The 17,434-nt window shown below is 36.9% G+C and overlaps 2 protein-coding genes across 7 annotated transcripts; both read left to right on the top strand.

The window, feature by feature from the left end:
• Nucleotides 1-503: 503 nt before the first annotated feature.
• Nucleotides 504-6,936, top strand: LOC110693018 (probable arabinosyltransferase ARAD1). 2 transcript variants are annotated; one of them, XM_021870131.1, is made up of 9 exons: nucleotides 506-1,178; nucleotides 1,907-2,080; nucleotides 3,219-3,376; nucleotides 3,455-3,602; nucleotides 4,230-4,345; nucleotides 4,493-4,631; nucleotides 5,920-6,030; nucleotides 6,292-6,360; nucleotides 6,530-6,936. In XM_021870131.1, exons 1-9 carry the CDS (start codon nucleotides 681-683, stop codon nucleotides 6,656-6,658), a joined length of 1,542 nt encoding a protein of 513 aa, XP_021725823.1. In that variant the 5' UTR covers nucleotides 506-680; the 3' UTR covers nucleotides 6,659-6,936. The 2 variants fall into 2 exon arrangements, 1 of the variants encoding a protein (XP_021725823.1); XR_002505547.1 differs by lacking the exon at nucleotides 6,530-6,936 and having other exon boundaries at nucleotides 504-1,178; nucleotides 4,493-4,626.
• A 3,027-nt stretch (nucleotides 6,937-9,963) lies between these two features.
• On the top strand, nucleotides 9,964-17,114 carry LOC110693017 (cellulose synthase-like protein D3). Of its 5 annotated transcripts, none has more exons than XM_021870127.1 (5): nucleotides 9,964-10,535; nucleotides 11,119-11,997; nucleotides 12,100-12,907; nucleotides 13,778-15,529; nucleotides 16,338-17,114. In XM_021870127.1, the coding sequence occupies exons 2-4, from the start codon at nucleotides 11,129-11,131 to the stop codon at nucleotides 15,524-15,526; spliced, it is 3,426 nt and encodes a 1,141-aa protein (XP_021725819.1). In that variant the 5' UTR covers nucleotides 9,964-10,535; nucleotides 11,119-11,128; the 3' UTR covers nucleotides 15,527-15,529; nucleotides 16,338-17,114. The 5 variants fall into 5 exon arrangements, with proteins under 5 accessions (XP_021725819.1, XP_021725821.1, XP_021725818.1 ...); XM_021870129.1 differs by having other exon boundaries at nucleotides 16,488-17,113; XM_021870126.1 differs by having other exon boundaries at nucleotides 16,435-17,113.
• Nucleotides 17,115-17,434: the final 320 nt, after the last annotated feature.

Genomic DNA, 17,434 nt, shown 5'->3' with positions numbered 1-17,434 from the left:
AAGACAATTTTATTTACGCGTAAAAAATTATTTAAATATGATAACTAATTTGCTCCTTGAGTTTCATTCACTCACTTGTTATCTCGTCTTAAGTTCACTAGAAGCCCAACACAACACGACTTTTTATTAGTGGGTCCAAAATGTGGACTAGCACGGTTCAACCGACGGGTCTAGTGTCATTATTTCCTCTACCACAATTGTTCACCAAACACTAAGAAGTTTATAAGTCGTACCAATTAATCTAAACCCTTATAGCTTTATCAGAAGAATTTGTACAAGACTACATTGTAAGACTACTTTTGTAAGTTTGTTACCATAAGAGCACTTTTGTGAGTCAAGGTAATCTTAATGGTAAGGCGATCTTATTTAAAAACTTGTTTGAACATGATATCTAATTTTTCTCATTTTGCTTCATTTACTTTATTGTTGTCTTGAGTTAATTTCAACAAAAGTCCAACACGACATGACTATTTATTAGCGGGTTCAAAACGTGAGCAAGGACGGCTCGACCGACGGGCTACTCTAGTGTCGTTCTTTCCTCTACCGTCACTCCATCGATTTACCATTGATCATGATGTGAAAACTGAAACACAAACACTCAAAAACAGAGATCTCAAAACTTTCCCACTTCACTGCATTCCCTCTTCTCCTGCTCACTTTCTCTCTCCTACCTTCCAACAATGGCAGGAAAACACCTCCACTCTTCTTCTTCATCTTCCTCAAGAGAAAGACCAATCTACACTTCTCCAATCATCATCATCATTCTCTCTCTCCTCACTTTCTTCTTCATCGTCTTCTTCTTCTCCTCTGCTACTCCTTCTCTCTCCTCTAAATCCTCTTTCTCAATCCCAAACCCTAACCCTAATTTCGAGTACTCTTTCGTCGCATCGCTCGAGAATTTCCTCACGAACAAGCTCCCCAAGCATTTGAATGATGATACAGCGAGTTCCACCGACGATGAGAGTGTGAAGAAGCTGGATGATTTGATTTGGAAGAGAGAGAATGAGCGAATTGGTGATGAATCGTATTATCCTGCTGGTTCGATGCCGATTAGGGTTTATGTGTATGAAATGCCTTCGAAATTTACTTATGATTTGTTGTGGTTGTTTCGGAATACTTATAAAGAGACCTCCAATTTGACCTCTAATGGTAGTCCTGTTCATCGTCTTATCGAACAGGTGAATTTCTGCTCTATTCTATTGAGATTCTTGCATATTTTGTTAACTTTGATTTTGCTTATGAAATTGTTGTGTTGATTTGATTAGTTATTGCTGTGTGTTGAAGCATCAATTTGTTTATCTTCTGAGAAATTTTGAAACTGGAATTTTAGTGTATGCTTTTAGACAATTAAACTCGAAAATGAAGAAGGCAGATAGAAATTTGAGGCAACTCTCTACTTAGAGCTTCACAAAACTTAAATTACTTGCCTTTTTGGTTGAACTCCATCGTCCTCAAGTTATTAGGCAGCATTGCTGCATTGGTTAGAAACTATGGTTAACGATTTGGCTTAAAATACCATAATTACGCTTGTTTAATCATACAGTTGTCGATAACAAGCATCGTGTCATGAAACTACGAATCAATTCCTGAAATAGTTAGTGTAATTTGAGAATGTGTTATTTAACTTACTAGATATGAAGAGCTACTTAGTTTTTAAGTGGGAAAGTGGCGAGGGGTAGTAAGAAAGTTCTATTAAGATTTAGGTTTCGACCCTTGGTAAATTTAATTGGTTGCTAGGTACTCTATATGGTTTCATGATATATGGGGACGAGGTTATTACTTATGACTTGTAAGTGCATTGGTGTAGATTACTTATCGGTTTAGTTTTCTTTAGAGTGCTGTTGTCTGTGATAATTTGTTTAAGGATAAGAATGATCGTTGAATACTTTCGTTTACTCTTTTGCAGCATTCTGTTGACTACTGGCTTTGGGCTGATCTGATTGCTCCGGAGTCAAAAAGGCTGTTAAAAAACGTCATACGCGTTCACAAGCAAGAGGAAGCTGATTTGTTCTATATCCCATTCTTCACCACTATCAGCTACTTCTTGATGGAGAAACAGCAGTGCAAAGCACTTTACAGGGTGTGAGTGCTTCTCTGATATTCGGTTTTCTTTGTTCTTTGTTTTGTTTTTCCTGCTTTAGTTAAACCTTGCATTGATGTCTGGTTTGTGATATGTGCAATTTTGCATTGGATTGTAATGAGTATGTCATTGAAGTTTTTGCTGGTGATGTTTGAGTCTTCAGAATTGTATCCAAATTCTAAATCACCTCCAAGTCTTTTTATGATTAGAGGTGTGAGAAAATTGTTGTGTGTATGTCAATGAAGTTTTTGCTGATGAAATTTGATTCTTCAGAATTGTATCCAAAATTTTAAATCACCTCCAAGTCTTTTTATGATTTCAGCTCATCAGGCAAAACAGTTTTGAATTTGAGATTGAAATGTATCATTTATTGTTTTACTGTAAAAATGCGGCTTTAGTTTCAGGTCCGAAGTTTAAATTCTGTTTGTTTATCTAGTCTGTTTGTCTTACACTCTTTTTCCTCTTTTCCATGCTTAACTTTACTCACAAATGCATGGAGTTCACTTGCATGAGGTTTTCTGTGCACATAATTTCAACCTCAAGGTTTTTTTGCTATTTAACAAAATGCTTGACAAATTTGCTTCCTGAAGTTTATGGGAGTAAAAGCTAGAAACCTAGCACCACATCTATATAAGCAAATCTTAGGGAAGATTGACTTATGCTGTAAGATTTTAATCCTATTATATAATGTATTATAAATTACTAAATATAGTTATGTAAATAATGTTTATGTTGTTGTGTTAATGCACTAGTAGATAGAATGTCTGACTATTAATTAACACTATGGAGAAGTTTGGGTGGGGGAAAAAAAAATCTGTACATTAAATATTAGTAAACTTATGCACCAAAACATTAAGTTTAGATACCAAATATATTATTGTTGATATATGGTCTTGAACAAAGCATATGACTGATAAAAATTCCTAAATGTTGGAAAGAAAACACTAAATTTACCTTTTGGTCATGTGAAGCAGTAGTAGTTTGCCTAATATTTAATCAACATTTTGTCTTTATGGGGCCTTGGTCAATACCCTGAAGGTGGCCAAGTTCCTCCTTCAATCTTTTTATTTGTGAGATGATGATTTCTTCTGTAGCTGAATGTTCTTGCTAAGTAATTGTATGTTATGCTTTGATGTAGGAAGCTTTAAAATGGGTGACTGATCAGCCAGCATGGAAGCGTTCTGGGGGAAGAGACCACATACTTCCAGTTCATCATCCCTGGTCATTTAAATCAGTTCGTAGACTTATGAAAACCGCAATTTGGCTATTACCTGACATGGACTCAACAGGAAACTGGTTTGTGATTGTTTTTGTAATTTAATTACCACCTAAGAAGTTAATGTGGCTGATTTGGATACTATGTGTTGGATTTAGGTACAAGCCTGGCCAGGTTTACCTCGAGAAAGACCTGATTCTGCCATATGTTTCTAATGTGGACTTTTGCGACTCTTATTGTTTACGTGAATATGAATCCAAGAGAAGTACACTGCTATTTTTTCGTGGGAGACTTAAAAGAAATGCTGTAAGGAACCTTCTCATGATTGCTAGCTATTTAGTATTTTATTTGGAATTGTCATAGATGATTTGTGTTGTTTTAGGACTATTGGGAGTAACTTGAACTGAAATACTTCCTACTCTTTTTATGCATAGTAAGTCGTGCATGCTGCAGTTGGAGATTTCCAAAATGGGTTTGTATTAAAGACTAAGTCTATCGACATATTTTTCTAATTCTTTTGCTGCTATAACTTTATGATATTGCATAGTGTTCCTTATAAACTTTAATGTTCTTTAATATATTTGGGCAAATTACCTTTGCAATGCCGTCTAATGAACTTTCTAAGTCTCTGTGGAGTGTGAAAGTGGGAATATGTTATGAGTTGGAGGTAGTGGATACTGGATAGAGGTTAGACTTGGATATTGTTACTAATCATTATCATTCTTTCTGCCTTGTTAAATTTGAGCTTAAGGCAAATGTTTTGTGTACACTTCTAATGATTTTCTTTCTAGTTATTTAAAAGCAATGGTGCTTTTGATTGCTGAAAATAAAGTTTTTGTCTGATAATGCTTGTGAAAGAAGAAAGACATCTGTTGGAAGTACCATGTACAAGATGTTAAATGTCTTTACTTATATTGTTGTTCTGCTTTTTAGGGAGGAAAGATCCGATCAAAACTTGTGATAGAGCTGTCTGGTGCTGATGGTGTAGTCATTGAAGAAGGGACATCTGGAGAGGCTGGCAAAGCTGCAGCCCAAAATGGAATGCGCAAGTGAGAATTATGAACTTTACTTGGACAACCTACCTTAATTTTTCTTTCTTAACTATCAATACATTCAATTGTGTTGAGATTTTAGCTGAATTGTATATTACACCTACAAATTGTGGATGCAGCTGAGTAGTTTTTCATGCTTGTCAGGTCCATCTTTTGCCTGAGCCCAGCCGGTGACACTCCATCATCTGCAAGACTGTTTGATGCTATATTTAGTGGCTGCATCCCTGTTATAGTCAGTGACGAGCTGGAGCTTCCATTTGAAGGGATAATCGACTATGGTAAGGTATGGCTATAGACTATGGCAATGCCAATTGGACTGTTTTAGCGTTTCACATATCAATGTTAAAATTAGGAAACTTTCAAATGAAAATTGTGATTTTTAGGTTTCGCATAGTGTTTTCACTATATAAGACCCTAGAAAGAAAATTTTATGCACACCTCTCAAGTGAATAGAATCTAGCATAATTTGTGTCATCATATGTTTTGACATGTTAAACTGCTACGGACTAACATTAGTCTATCAAACATAATATCTTTTTTTTTTTGTAACTTCCCCTTTTCTTTCTTTTTTTCCTTCCGTTCACAATATTCGGTGTTATTGTCATCTATCAATTACTGCTATTGTGTTATATATTGTACTGTAGTTTAGCATTTTGCTGACTGTTAGCACTGAGCTGCTAGCCACTAATTGCACACTGACAGACCAATCAGTAGTCAACTGAACTGATTGCAGTGAATGTAAAGATATTACATGTTCATTTTTGCAAAGCTCTTCGACTATGATTCTCTTTTGTCTCTCTGATGGCAGTGTAATTATTAGACTTAGGTCTCTTTTCTTTTTTGTTGGAAGACTAAATGGAGGTGGATGTGAATTTCAAGCTTGATTGTTGTCGTACATTCTTGCCTTTTTAATTTTTAAACTGATAGCTCAAGAGCTGCTGTTACTGTATGCTGTCTGGCTGCATAACCTTCTTGGCTCCTCCATACTCTCTGAGGGATGGAATTTGCAAAGCTTGGTTTGGATGCAATTAGTATCCCTGGGGCCCCCAATTTAGCTTCCTGCCCAGCTTGCGCCTCCTATCCGAGTCAAGTGGTTTGTCCAGCCGGGCCCTAAGTGTTGGGCATTCCCAGTCCTTTGACAAGCCAAATCTGAACCTGCCCACATGCATAGAATAGTATCATCTATTATCTTGCTACTTGTATATAGTGCCCATGATATTGTGACGTACATTAGCATCTTGCGTTTTGTCAGCCTATGCTGCTTCTTGCCATTTGCATAAGTTTTCTAAATATTTAACTAATTTCTGGGTATCTTTCATTATTCCAAAAGGGAGACATTTGGATATCTTAGTTTGGATGCAATTGGTTCTAATAACGATTTGTTACTATTATCAGAAAGGACAGAAACCCACAAATATTCAAGTGAATTAGCATATTATTAAGCTATGCTGCTCGCTTTTTTGCTTCAAATTTCTGCCTTTTTTCACTAAATTGTCAAATAATCAGTTCATGTTATAAGTACTTTGAACTGAATTTTATACTCAAGATTCTTTTTGTCATTATGTATGCAGATGGCTGTATTTGTCTCATCAAATGATGCATTAAGACCGGGCTGGCTATTAACACACCTTAAAGGTTTTAGTCCTTCAGAGATCAAAGAGAAACAAAAATTCTTGGCCAAGGTAATTTTAAATTTGTATTTTTTTGCCGCCTAATAGCCCAAAAATGTTAAAAGCATCTTTAAATATGATTGAACCATCTCCTCATTTGATTGTTGCCTATCATCTTCCCTTTTTAATGTAATGTAAAAGAAACAAGAGTGTTTCACCCTGGTATCTAAACTGTGTTTGGGTTTGTTTTGGATTTCCATTTTGAACTAGCATAATTATCTTAATTGTCTTTTGCTTATGATAATTTATGACTGAAATTGTTTTTATTTTCAGTACTCGAGGCATTTTGTTTATTCAAATCCAGCTCAGCCTTTGGGCCCTGAAGACTTGACATGGAGAATGGTTTGCTTTTACGATTCATAACTTTGTCTATTTCTTACAAAACCTTCCCTTTGTCCTGCAAACTTTGGCTTGCTTGTTAAATTTGTACATACAACTACCTCCCCCCCCCCCCTCCTCTTCATGTCCTTTGCCCTATTGAATTTCTGCTAACTTAAGAAAGATGCTGCAGATTGCTGGTAAGCTGGTTAACATCAAACTTCATATCAGGAGATCACAACGTGTGGTTCAGGGATCCAGAAGCACATGCATATGTGAATGCAGGCAGTCGAATTCCAGTATCCCAGGTCCCTTGTTATGACTGAAATTTAACTATAGATAACCCCTTCCTCAATTTTTTTTTGTAATTCCTTATTGCTGGTGTAGCATTGCCTTTTTGGACTCACATGTTCATAATAGTTCAGTTATACGTCTCACTGTGTTCACTTTCTGGATCAAGGAATAGATTGCTCAAAAATCTCAAATTGTAATATGTCATTCTTATGTTTGTTTTGGCAAAGAATACATTTCTTCCTTATGGGTAATGTAATTTAAACCTATCATCTAATTTATCAATCCTTAATTTATCTTCTGCGGTTACTTTTGGTTTGTGATGAGAACTTGCGAGTTTTGCCAAGTCCTCAGGTCTTGCAGTCTTCAAGGCTAGGGCCAAGGATGATGATTGATCACAAACCACCGCAGGTCTTTCAGTGCATCAAGGATGTTGAATTACTACGTAGTAAAGTATGGATAGTCCAGCATTCATACTTGAAAATTTCCAACGTTGGGTTAACTCGAACATTTACTAAAACAGTCCCAACTACGGAGTATTTTGAATTGATATTAACTTAAAAATGCACGACAAAATCACGTGTTGTGTAATCACATTTTGTTGGGCAGCTTATTTCAATACTGGGTACAGTCCTATAAAAATGACAATCAAGACAATGAGGATAATAATGGTCCTCGCATGAAAAAGACAGCATCCATTATTCCCATACTTCTCGGCTTAGATCTTGCAAGAATATTATATTCTTTTTCCATCGTATATCATTTTTTTTTTTTCACAAGTTCATTATTGAATTTTGACTATATGTAACTTGACAATGACCTTATTAGGCCCTTAATAATAAATTATAAATTAGTGAAGTATATGAAATGATTAAGGTAGCATAGACTCTAAAGGCGGTGCACATGAATATTGTACCTTCGACTTTAATTTTCTTTTGATTTGCAAATTCATGGAACGCCAGCATGTATATTCCTCTTGATCTCGATCGAGCTCAGACCATTATTAGTGCTTCGTTTATGCCATTTAGTACTCTGTATCTATTAAAAGTAAGACCATTATTAGTGCTTCGTTTATGCCATTTAGTACTCTGTATCTATTAAAAGTAAGTTGAGAAATGAGATACGGGAATTTCCGGAAATTTTCGAGTGTATACAATAAGATGTAATTTTCTTACGATAGATATGGTATGATTTTCTTAAATCTACAATTGACTTTTAGAGTTTTAGTACATCTTATACAATATACATATCCTACTTCATAATTTGCCGAGGAAATATTAAGAAAGTACGGAGTAACTTTTACCGTGTAAGGAATACTCATATAACCAGATTAGATCCCATGATTACCAATGTCAAACAAGTTAGGCCCTGTTCTCTTCACCTTAAAAAAAATAATATTAAGTAAAAATAATTTCAGTTCAGTAAAAATAAGTTCAGTTTAGTAAAATTTAGTTTTCTTAAAGAAGAATTATAATAGAAAATCAGTAAAAATAATTTAAGTTCAGTAAAAATAATTTAAGTTCAGTAAAAATAAGTTCAGTTCAGTAAAAATAAATTCAGTTCAGTAAAAATAATTTAAGTTCAGCAAAATTAAGGTGAATCAAACAGGGCATCAAGCTTTTAAGAATTGAAACCTATATGTACTATAAAAAAAAATTAGGAAGGATTCAATTTAGGTGGCAAAGTGGTTGCACCTGTGCCTCCTAAAATGTCTTCTTTCCATACTAGTTGACATATTTAGATGATTTATTTTCATATATATGGTTATTATTAACTTACAACAAAGTATTACTGACAAATATGTTACGGAATAGTTGATTAAATACTTGTTGCAACAAAAAGATGTTAGAGCAAATTTCTTTTATAAGGTCAGCTCAAAATCAAAAGTGCATGTTACAATGACTGGCCCATGCATATTGTGATGTGCTTTGACATTTTTTTCCTTTCTATTTTGTCTTTAATAAAAATTCAATTTTTTTTTTTTTTTTAAATGAAACTCTAATCTATAACATATTAACATTATTATCAAGTACTTTACTTTTTAAAATTTTTGGATTAGCCAATTACTTGGCGAAATGGCAAGTTAAGGGAGCTGGGAGCTTCTATTCTGTTTAATGTGATCTTATATGTATTCATTTAATTATGCAGTGAGATGTGGATACTTACTTACTTCATTTTAAATGTTTATTTTTTATTAATGTTTTTTTTAAAAAAAATTGATAGATAAGATGAAGGGTGGCTTGATGAACTTAATGTTTTAGTTTTAAGATTAACATTATTTGTTGTTATTGTAGGAGGCGACCCCATTAATCTTATAGACAAACGGGTAACGTTTATCTAGTGGTTCTATTGTTATTTTTTAGCATGTCATATGCTAGGTAGAGAATGATGTCCAGTCATTGTTAGGGCTTGTTCTCATACATTTATTTTCAGTTTAGTTTAATTCAGTTCAGCTTCTAATTTCCTTCTCTTATAAAATATTCATTTCAGCTCAGCTCAGCTCAGTCTATGGGAACATGCCCTTAATGTTATGTTACCGTGGAGCAACGCATATAACACAAAAGGGCTCAGACACCATCATTAAAGCTTCCTCCTTTCCGAGAGAGTGAGGGATAGCTCAAGTGGTTAGAGCTTCTCTCCCGATTTCAGGAGATCCTGGGATCGATTCTCACCCCCGCCCTTGTGGCTCTCTAAACACCAAAAAAAAAAGCTTCCTCCTTTCCCCGATCTCCACCCAGCTTCCACCGACGACAACACCATCTTTGGCAGCTTTGTTGCCTATTAAACTAATATCCTATGAAGAAAGGGTGAAATTAAGCCCTCCATGTCTACTATTGAAGCTACCATTTACCTTGATTTTCGAAGATGGTGGAAATCGAGGAAGGGAAGAGGGGAAGCTTCGGTGGAGGATGCAAGATAGAGATGTATCACTCAAGCTTTGATGAAGCAAAATACTACTTCGTTAACGTTTGTCGATAAAGTAGTCAGACATAACATTACTCCCACGCATGCGATCATGCCTAGTAATTATACAACATACCCATCACTTAATGAAAAAAATGCCATTCATACCCTATTAGGGCCTGTTCTCATACGTTTATTTTCAGTTCAGTTCAGTTCAGTTCAGTTCAGCTGAACTTCTAATTTCCTTCTCTTATAAAAAATATTCAATTCAGTTCAGTTCAATTCAATTGAGTTCAACTGATTTCAGTCTATTAGAACAAGATCTTAGTATTAAATATGTTTATCATATCTACTCATTACTATCTTGTTACACCCCACATTTCCAAACACTTTTTACATGACAAGGTATAAATAAACAAAACAAAAGCATAAAACGCTTGTACTCCTATTGGACTTAGTAAAAAAAAAGTACACTTTAACGGAAAAACCGCACTTTATATTCAAAAAAAATGTAATCCAAAGAAACGCGTAAAACGGTGTCGTGTAATAGTAGAGTAGCTTGCTTAATCTCTCACATGAACAATGTAATAAAACCCACTGGAAGCAGCAACTTCCCAGTTCACACTTCCGTGTGAACCTTACTCTCACAAATACCAATTTTTTTTTTATTTTTTTTTCAAACTTTGCTAATTCACATTTTTTATACTCCCTTTTTAATTTAATTTATTGGGAAGAGAAAATTATTTTCATTTTTTCTCTATTTTTTTTGGTTTAATATAATCTGGGTTTTTTAGAAACTTTTGCATAAATCTAAATTTTCCATATTAGCTTTGCTATTTGCAATAATTATTACAACTCTTATTGCATTTTTCTTACAATCTGTTATCTCTTCTCTTTTTGGTTGAGCAAGAACAGCATGTTACTGCTATTTTTCGCCATTGATTTGAATTTGAAGCTTCTTTACTAAGATCCCATTAAAGATCTCTTCCTTTATGCTCAAAGTGGTAAGCTTTAATTTTTTTTTTAATTGATTTTTAAATCCATGTTTTTATTTTGTATAATTTTTTAATCCCCTGTTTTTTGTTTTTGTGTTGCTGCTATTGCTCTAGTTTAGCTTTTATTTTATTCCCTTTTTTTGTGTTAATGATGAATTAAACTATATTATGAGTAAAGGGTTTTTTTTGGGTTGATTTTTGTATTGATTCTTCAGTTGAATTTAGGGTTTTAAGATCTGAATTTTGTTTGGTTTTGATTTGATTTCTTTTACTGTAATGATGCAAGTTAGTAATTAAAGAGCTTATTAGTATTTTGGGTTGGCTAATTTGATTTAAAGATCTGAGTTTAGTATGAATAATTGAATATGATTAATTTATAGTAGTAATAGTAGTGAAGCTTGTGTTATTTCAGATTTCTTGCTTATTCTTAGTCAGCAGTATTGATAATTTGTGTTTGAATCTAGGTGAAATTATGCTGTTTATTTTATTACCATTGGTTCTGCTGAAATTTAGCAGAAAATGAATTATGAATGTCAATGAATAAGTAAAATGTTGAAGTATCTGATTGTCGAATATGTGGGATTCTGGACAGGTATATACAAATGGCATCTAAATCTTTTAAGCAAAGTCGCTCGAATCTATCAGCGAGCACTGATGCATCTGAGTTGCAGCAACTCAGACCTCCCCTTCCTCCAACTGTAAGCTTTGGTCGACGCTCCTCTGGTCGCTATACTAACCGTTCGAGGGATGATCTTGATAGTGAACTTTCGAGTTCAGAATATGCACAGTATACTGTGCAGATACCTCAAACGCCTGATAACCAGCCAATGGACCACACCATTTCACAAAGGGTTGAGGAGCAATATGTTTCCAACTCTCTTTTTACTGGAGGGTTTAATAGTGTTACAAGAGCTCATCTCATGGACAAGGTTTTTGATTCTGAAGCTAGCCACCCACAGATGGCTGGTGCCAAGGGATCCTCTTGTGCGATCCCTGGATGCGATGGGAATGTGATGAGTGATGAGAGGGGTGAGGATATTCTTCCTTGTGAATGTGATTTCAAGATATGTCGTGACTGCTACATTGATGCAGTCAAGTCTGGGAACTCATTGTGTCCTGGTTGTAAGGAACCTTACAAGAATACTGAATTGGATGCGGCAACTGGTGAAAGACCGCTCCCACTTCCACCTGCAGGCGGAATGAACAAGATGGAGCGGAGATTGTCGTTAATGAAATCGACAAAGTCGGTGTTGATGAGAAGTCAGACTGCAGAATTTGATCACAGTCGGTGGTTATTTGAAACAAAGGGGACATATGGTTATGGAAATGCTATTTGGCCAAAAGAGGGAGCTCCTAGTGATGGTAATGGAGAGGATGGAGAAGTGCAAGATCCTCAGGAATTGATGAACAAACCTTGGAGGCCACTTACTCGGAAAGTGAAGATTCCTGCTGCTGTTCTCAGTCCTTATCGGTAATGTTTCTGTTATGGTTATGTCTGATTGATTTTTCTTCTATAATCGTTTTTACACTGTTTATTAAGCAGTATTAATTTTCTGCTTGTTCACTATTATAGGTTGCTCATTTTTGTGCGAATGGTTGTTCTCGGTTTCTTCCTTGCATGGAGAGTCAAACATAAAAATGAAGATGCATTATGGCTGTGGGGCATGTCTGTGGTCTGTGAGATTTGGTTTGCCTTCTCTTGGCTTCTTGATCAGATGCCAAAACTCTGCCCCATAAATCGTGCTACAGATCTTAATGTTCTGAAAGAGAAGTTTGAGACACCTAGTTCTAACAATCCAACTGGAAGATCAGATCTCCCTGGAATAGATATTTTTGTGTCTACTGCAGATCCAGAAAAAGAGCCTCCTCTTGTCACTGCCAACACTATTTTGTCTATCCTAGCTGCTGATTATCCTGTCGAAAAGCTGTCTTGCTATGTTTCTGATGATGGTGGTGCCCTTCTTACCTTTGAGGCCATGGCTGAAGCTGCAAGCTTTGCCCATATGTGGGTCCCTTTTTGCCGTAAGCATAATATTGAGCCAAGGAATCCTGATTCTTACTTTAGTCTGAAGAAGGATCCATACAAGAATAAAGTTCGCCAAGACTTTGTTAAAGACCGTAGGCGTGTAAAAAGAGAATATGATGAATTCAAGGTTCGGATCAATGGTTTGCCCGAGTCTATTCGACGGCGATCTGATGCTTACCATGCCAGGGAAGAAATCAAAGCCCTTAAACTTCAGAGACAAAATCCAACCGATGAACCTTTTGAGGTTGTTAAAATTCCGAAAGCTACTTGGATGGCTGATGGAACTCACTGGCCTGGTACTTGGAATCATCCTTCTCCTGAACACTCAAAGGGAGATCATGCAGGAATCATACAGGTAACATTTGATAACTCTTCATTTCATGACCGATGATGATATATGTCATTGAACGCTAAACCAATACATCTACTGAAAGATTTAGTGACATAAATTATAGTAAACCTTTTAGAATCGTCACTATAATTATCATGTCTCTGGATCCACCCCTGGTTCTACATATAATTTTCTATGTATTTTGGTGGAGGATCATGAGGACATAATTTATTTGATGAGATGATTATAAAAGAGTTATTAGGGGGTACAATGTGAGCTACAATGTTTTCAAACTATACATGTGGCATTTTGTACATTCGGAAAATTTGTCAAATGGATTTGGAAATCATGCATTGATTAGTGTAATTGCTGACCACGAGTATCTTCCCTTGCTAAATTGAGGGACTCCATTCTTTGGTATATCATCTTAGGGACATACTATGTTTGGGTCTCTAATGCTATGTTTGGATAAGAAATTAAAAGGGAAATGGAAGGGAGGGAAATAGGAGGAAGGGGAAGGAAGGGAAAGTTGAGGAAATGATGAGCTCCATTTTCCCTCCAAATCTCTCCAATTTTGAAGGGATGGTCTTTATTAAAGGAGGAGGGAAAATGGATCCCTCCCTCCCCCTCCCCCAACATATTATCCAAACAAGGAACTTTGTCTCCCTCCCTTTCCCTTCCCTTCCTTCTTCCATCTTTTGTTATCCAAACATAGCCTAAGGATTGTGATGGTTGTGCTGTGTTAAAAGGCCGAAGTATACATAGTTCAAACCGAGCACTTATTTTGTGGAGTAGGTCGTCTATTTGATTGTAAATTAGTGATTGTTAAATCCTTAAATAGATTAATGCTTTTACGATCAGATGTGCTGATTTGGCCTTTTGTATGTGATGCAGGTTATGCTCAAGCCTCCGAGTGAAGAACCACTTTTAGGTGTTCCTGATGATTCCAAGCTTCTTGACCTTACAGAAGTTGACATCCGCCTTCCCCTGCTGGTTTATGTGTCACGTGAGAAGCGCCCTGGTTATGATCACAACAAAAAGGCTGGAGCCATGAATGCATTGGTGAGAGCATCTGCAATCATGTCTAATGGTCCCTTCATTCTCAACCTGGATTGTGACCATTATATTTACTATGCCCAAGCAATGAGAGAAGGCATGTGTTTCATGATGGACCGTGGTGGGGATCGCATATGTTATGTACAGTTCCCTCAAAGGTTTGAGGGTATTGACCCCTCTGATCGGTATGCCAACAATAACACAGTTTTCTTTGACGTCAATATGCGAGCCCTTGATGGGCTTCAAGGCCCAGTCTATGTCGGAACTGGTTGTCTATTCAGAAGAATGGCCCTTTATGGCTTTGATCCACCTCGTGCAAAAGACCGTGCTCCTAGTGTCTGGGATTGCTGCTTTCGACGTAGCAAAAAACGCGCTGCAGCTGAAGAGAACCGAGCTCTGAGAATGGGTGACGACTCTGACGATGAAGAAATGCCTCTTGCCACATTTCCTAAGAAATTCGGCAACTCTAGGTTCCTTATTGATTCAATCCCTGTGGCAGAGTACCAAGGCCGTCCGCTGGCTGATCACCCTGCAGTCAAGAATGGAAGGCCACCTGGCGCTCTCACAATCGGCCGTGAGTTGCTTGATGCAAACACTGTTGCCGAGGCAATCAATTCCATTTCTTGCTGGTATGAGGACAAGACAGAATGGGGGCAGCGTGTGGGTTGGATCTATGGTTCTGTTACAGAGGATGTGGTCACTGGTTATAGGATGCACAACAGAGGTTGGAAGTCTGTGTACTGTGTCACCAAACGAGATGCTTTCCGAGGGACTGCTCCAATCAATCTAACTGATCGTCTCCATCAGGTTCTTCGGTGGGCTACTGGCTCGGTTGAAATCTTCTTCTCCCGCAATAACGCCCTTCTTGCCAGCCCAAAGATGAAAATATTGCAAAGGATTGCATACCTTAATGTGGGTATCTATCCTTTCACCTCTATTTTCCTAATTGTATACTGCTTCCTACCTGCACTCTCTCTCTTCTCCGGCCAGTTTATCGTACAAACCCTGAATGTCACTTTCCTCACCTATCTACTAATCATTACTTTAACTCTCTGTCTGCTTGCTATCCTTGAGATCAAATGGTCAGGCATTCAGTTGGAGGAATGGTGGCGAAATGAACAGTTTTGGTTGATTGGAGGGACAAGTGCTCATCTTGCAGCAGTGCTCCAAGGCTTGCTGAAAGTGGTAGCGGGAATTGAAATCTCTTTTACCTTGACTTCTAAATCTTCCGGTGATGAGAACGATGATGAATTTGCTGATCTTTACATCGTGAAATGGACATCTTTGATGATTCCACCTATTCTGATCATGATGCTTAATTTGATAGCAATAGCAGTTGGGTTTAGCCGTACAATCTACAGTACTATACCCCAGTGGAGTAAGCTGATAGGTGGGGTTTTCTTCAGTGTCTGGGTGTTGGCACATCTGTACCCTTTTGCTAAAGGTCTGATGGGAAGAAGAGGGAGGACACCTACTATTGTTTTCGTATGGTCGGGACTACTTGCTATTACGATTTCTCTCCTCTGGGTTGCTATCAAACCTCCATCAGATACTGACCAAATCGGAGGCTCATTTCAGTTCCCTTAGAAGGTAAAAAAATTTGGTTAGATAAAATTACTTTCTTGCATATTCTTTATTGACTGCTCTATGAGTTAATCGCTCATGCGAGTCATATCATTCAGCAATGTTACTAAGGCTCACCAATGACTCCAGGAGCTAAAGTGGGAGAATATGCTACCCCCCCTCCCCAATATTCGTTCATTTTTGTATGATTCAGTAAAAACATTTTTTTCAGAAAGATATTATTGTGAAGTAACGTCTTCAGTCTTTCAGATTGTGCCATTGTTTGCAATGAGTTTATTGCGTAATCAGGCGAATTGATGTAGGATCTTGTCTAAACAACAATCCCAAAAGCATGGTAATTTTTAACTAGGTTACAAAAATAAAGAAATGAAATATGAGTAGGTGACATGTTGTCCAACCCTCCAGTAACTACAACTAAAATGTTCTCATCTGAATTTGAGATGTAAAACTCATGAATGATAAGTTTATGATTGCTAAATATCGAAAACGCAGAAACTGTGAACTTTCAGTTGTTGAACCAGCATTGTTGCATGTCTTAAGCTATATAATTTGATTTTCATTTTCTGTTAAGATCTAGTATCTTATTTTAAGCACTTTCTTCCTGCATATGAAACCTCTTCTTTTCTTAACAAACACAGATCCCTGCTAACTATGGCCATATACACTGCTCTTTCACTCTTTGTAATGGCGCTGATGCCTTCGGCCATTGCTAAAGATGCCCCTTTAACAAATCAAACCCTTAACACTGCTATTGAAGAAATGCAAAGAGCTAACTACTTTGCATTTGTCATGCTTTTAAATATGGTTTCGACAGACAAGATACCAAGCAACGTAACCTTCTTGATGCCCAACACCCGGTTATTAGCAAAAGCTGTGATACCTGAAAATGATGTGCTTAACTTCTTGCTCAGGCACTCGATACCAGCCACATTGAGGTTTGACTACTTAATCCGCTTCCCAACAGGGTCGATGCTTCCTTCATCAGAGCTCGAGTTTATGCTTAAAGTCTCGAATAATGGGCGTAAGAGCTTCTTCCTTAACAATGTTAAGATAATAAGCCCTGACCTCTGTGTTGCTGGATCTTCAATCAGGTGTCATGGTATAGATGGGGTGTTGCAGGATATCAACAAAACACCTTCACTGCCTAATTCTTCCTCTCCACCCTCGCTAGTGGTGGCTCCCCCTCCGTCCCTTTCACCTCCGACGACAGGTTTCAGTGGTTTTGATATGGCTCCTGCAGCCACCCCGCAACCCGCTGGTTCAAATTCCATCCCACACAAATCCGGATCTTCTCGTTTGGACTCCGGCCCGCGTCTAATCGGGTATTTGTCAAGCTGGGTTCTGATGTCAATAGTATGGTGGAATCTTTTATAAACTATTTAGGTGGTTTAAGTTTAGCTATTGTAGGATTATTTCATATGATGATTCACTTGTCCACATTATGTTGCTGTTGAGAAGCTATTATCTTTCTATAATTTCCCAATATTTTTGGGATTTATTAATTGCATTATATTTATAGCAAGATATAATCAATATGATGTGTACCATTTGTCATTTACCCATTTCTAATCATACCATTGCATATGCTATTCAATCTTATAATTCAAGGTTCAATAATGCTTGAATTTGATGGCTTGCAATTTTGGGTAATGAAACGTGCAAAAAAATAATTGCATGTTTGAAAGTAAACTAAGCAATGAAATTATTGAAATATACTGAAGTATATATTTTCTTTTTTGGCCCGGTTCACCCTTTGAGCTAATCCGGATTTGGGGCTTAGTTCTGAATGGTTAGATACTAGTCCCCTCCCAATTGTTGTTGTAGGAGATCAAATATGTGGCCCTCCTTACCAAGTGCAGCTCCAATTTCCACTGCACCAGTAACCAATTGGTAATTATCAAAATATATCAG

This window comes from Chenopodium quinoa, unplaced genomic scaffold (genome assembly GCF_001683475.1).
Source record: "Chenopodium quinoa cultivar QQ74 unplaced genomic scaffold, ASM168347v1, whole genome shotgun sequence".
Taxonomy (NCBI): Eukaryota; Viridiplantae; Streptophyta; class Magnoliopsida; order Caryophyllales; family Amaranthaceae; genus Chenopodium; species Chenopodium quinoa.
This window is presented reverse-complemented; position numbering and strand designations above follow the sequence as displayed.

Coding starts and splice junctions, on each gene's coding strand:
- LOC110693017 (XM_021870127.1), top strand. CDS start 11,129: ATGGCATCTAAATCTTTTAAGCAAAGTCGCTCGAATCTATCAGCGAGC. Junction 11,998..12,099: donor GCTGTTCTCAGTCCTTATCG/GTAATGTTTCTG, acceptor TCACTATTATAG/GTTGCTCATTTTTGTGCGAA. Junction 12,908..13,777: donor ATCATGCAGGAATCATACAG/GTAACATTTGAT, acceptor TATGTGATGCAG/GTTATGCTCAAGCCTCCGAG.
- LOC110693018 (XM_021870131.1), top strand. CDS start 681: ATGGCAGGAAAACACCTCCACTCTTCTTCTTCATCTTCCTCAAGAGAA. Junction 3,377..3,454: donor ATGGACTCAACAGGAAACTG/GTTTGTGATTGT, acceptor TGTTGGATTTAG/GTACAAGCCTGGCCAGGTTT. Junction 6,031..6,291: donor AACAAAAATTCTTGGCCAAG/GTAATTTTAAAT, acceptor TTTTATTTTCAG/TACTCGAGGCATTTTGTTTA.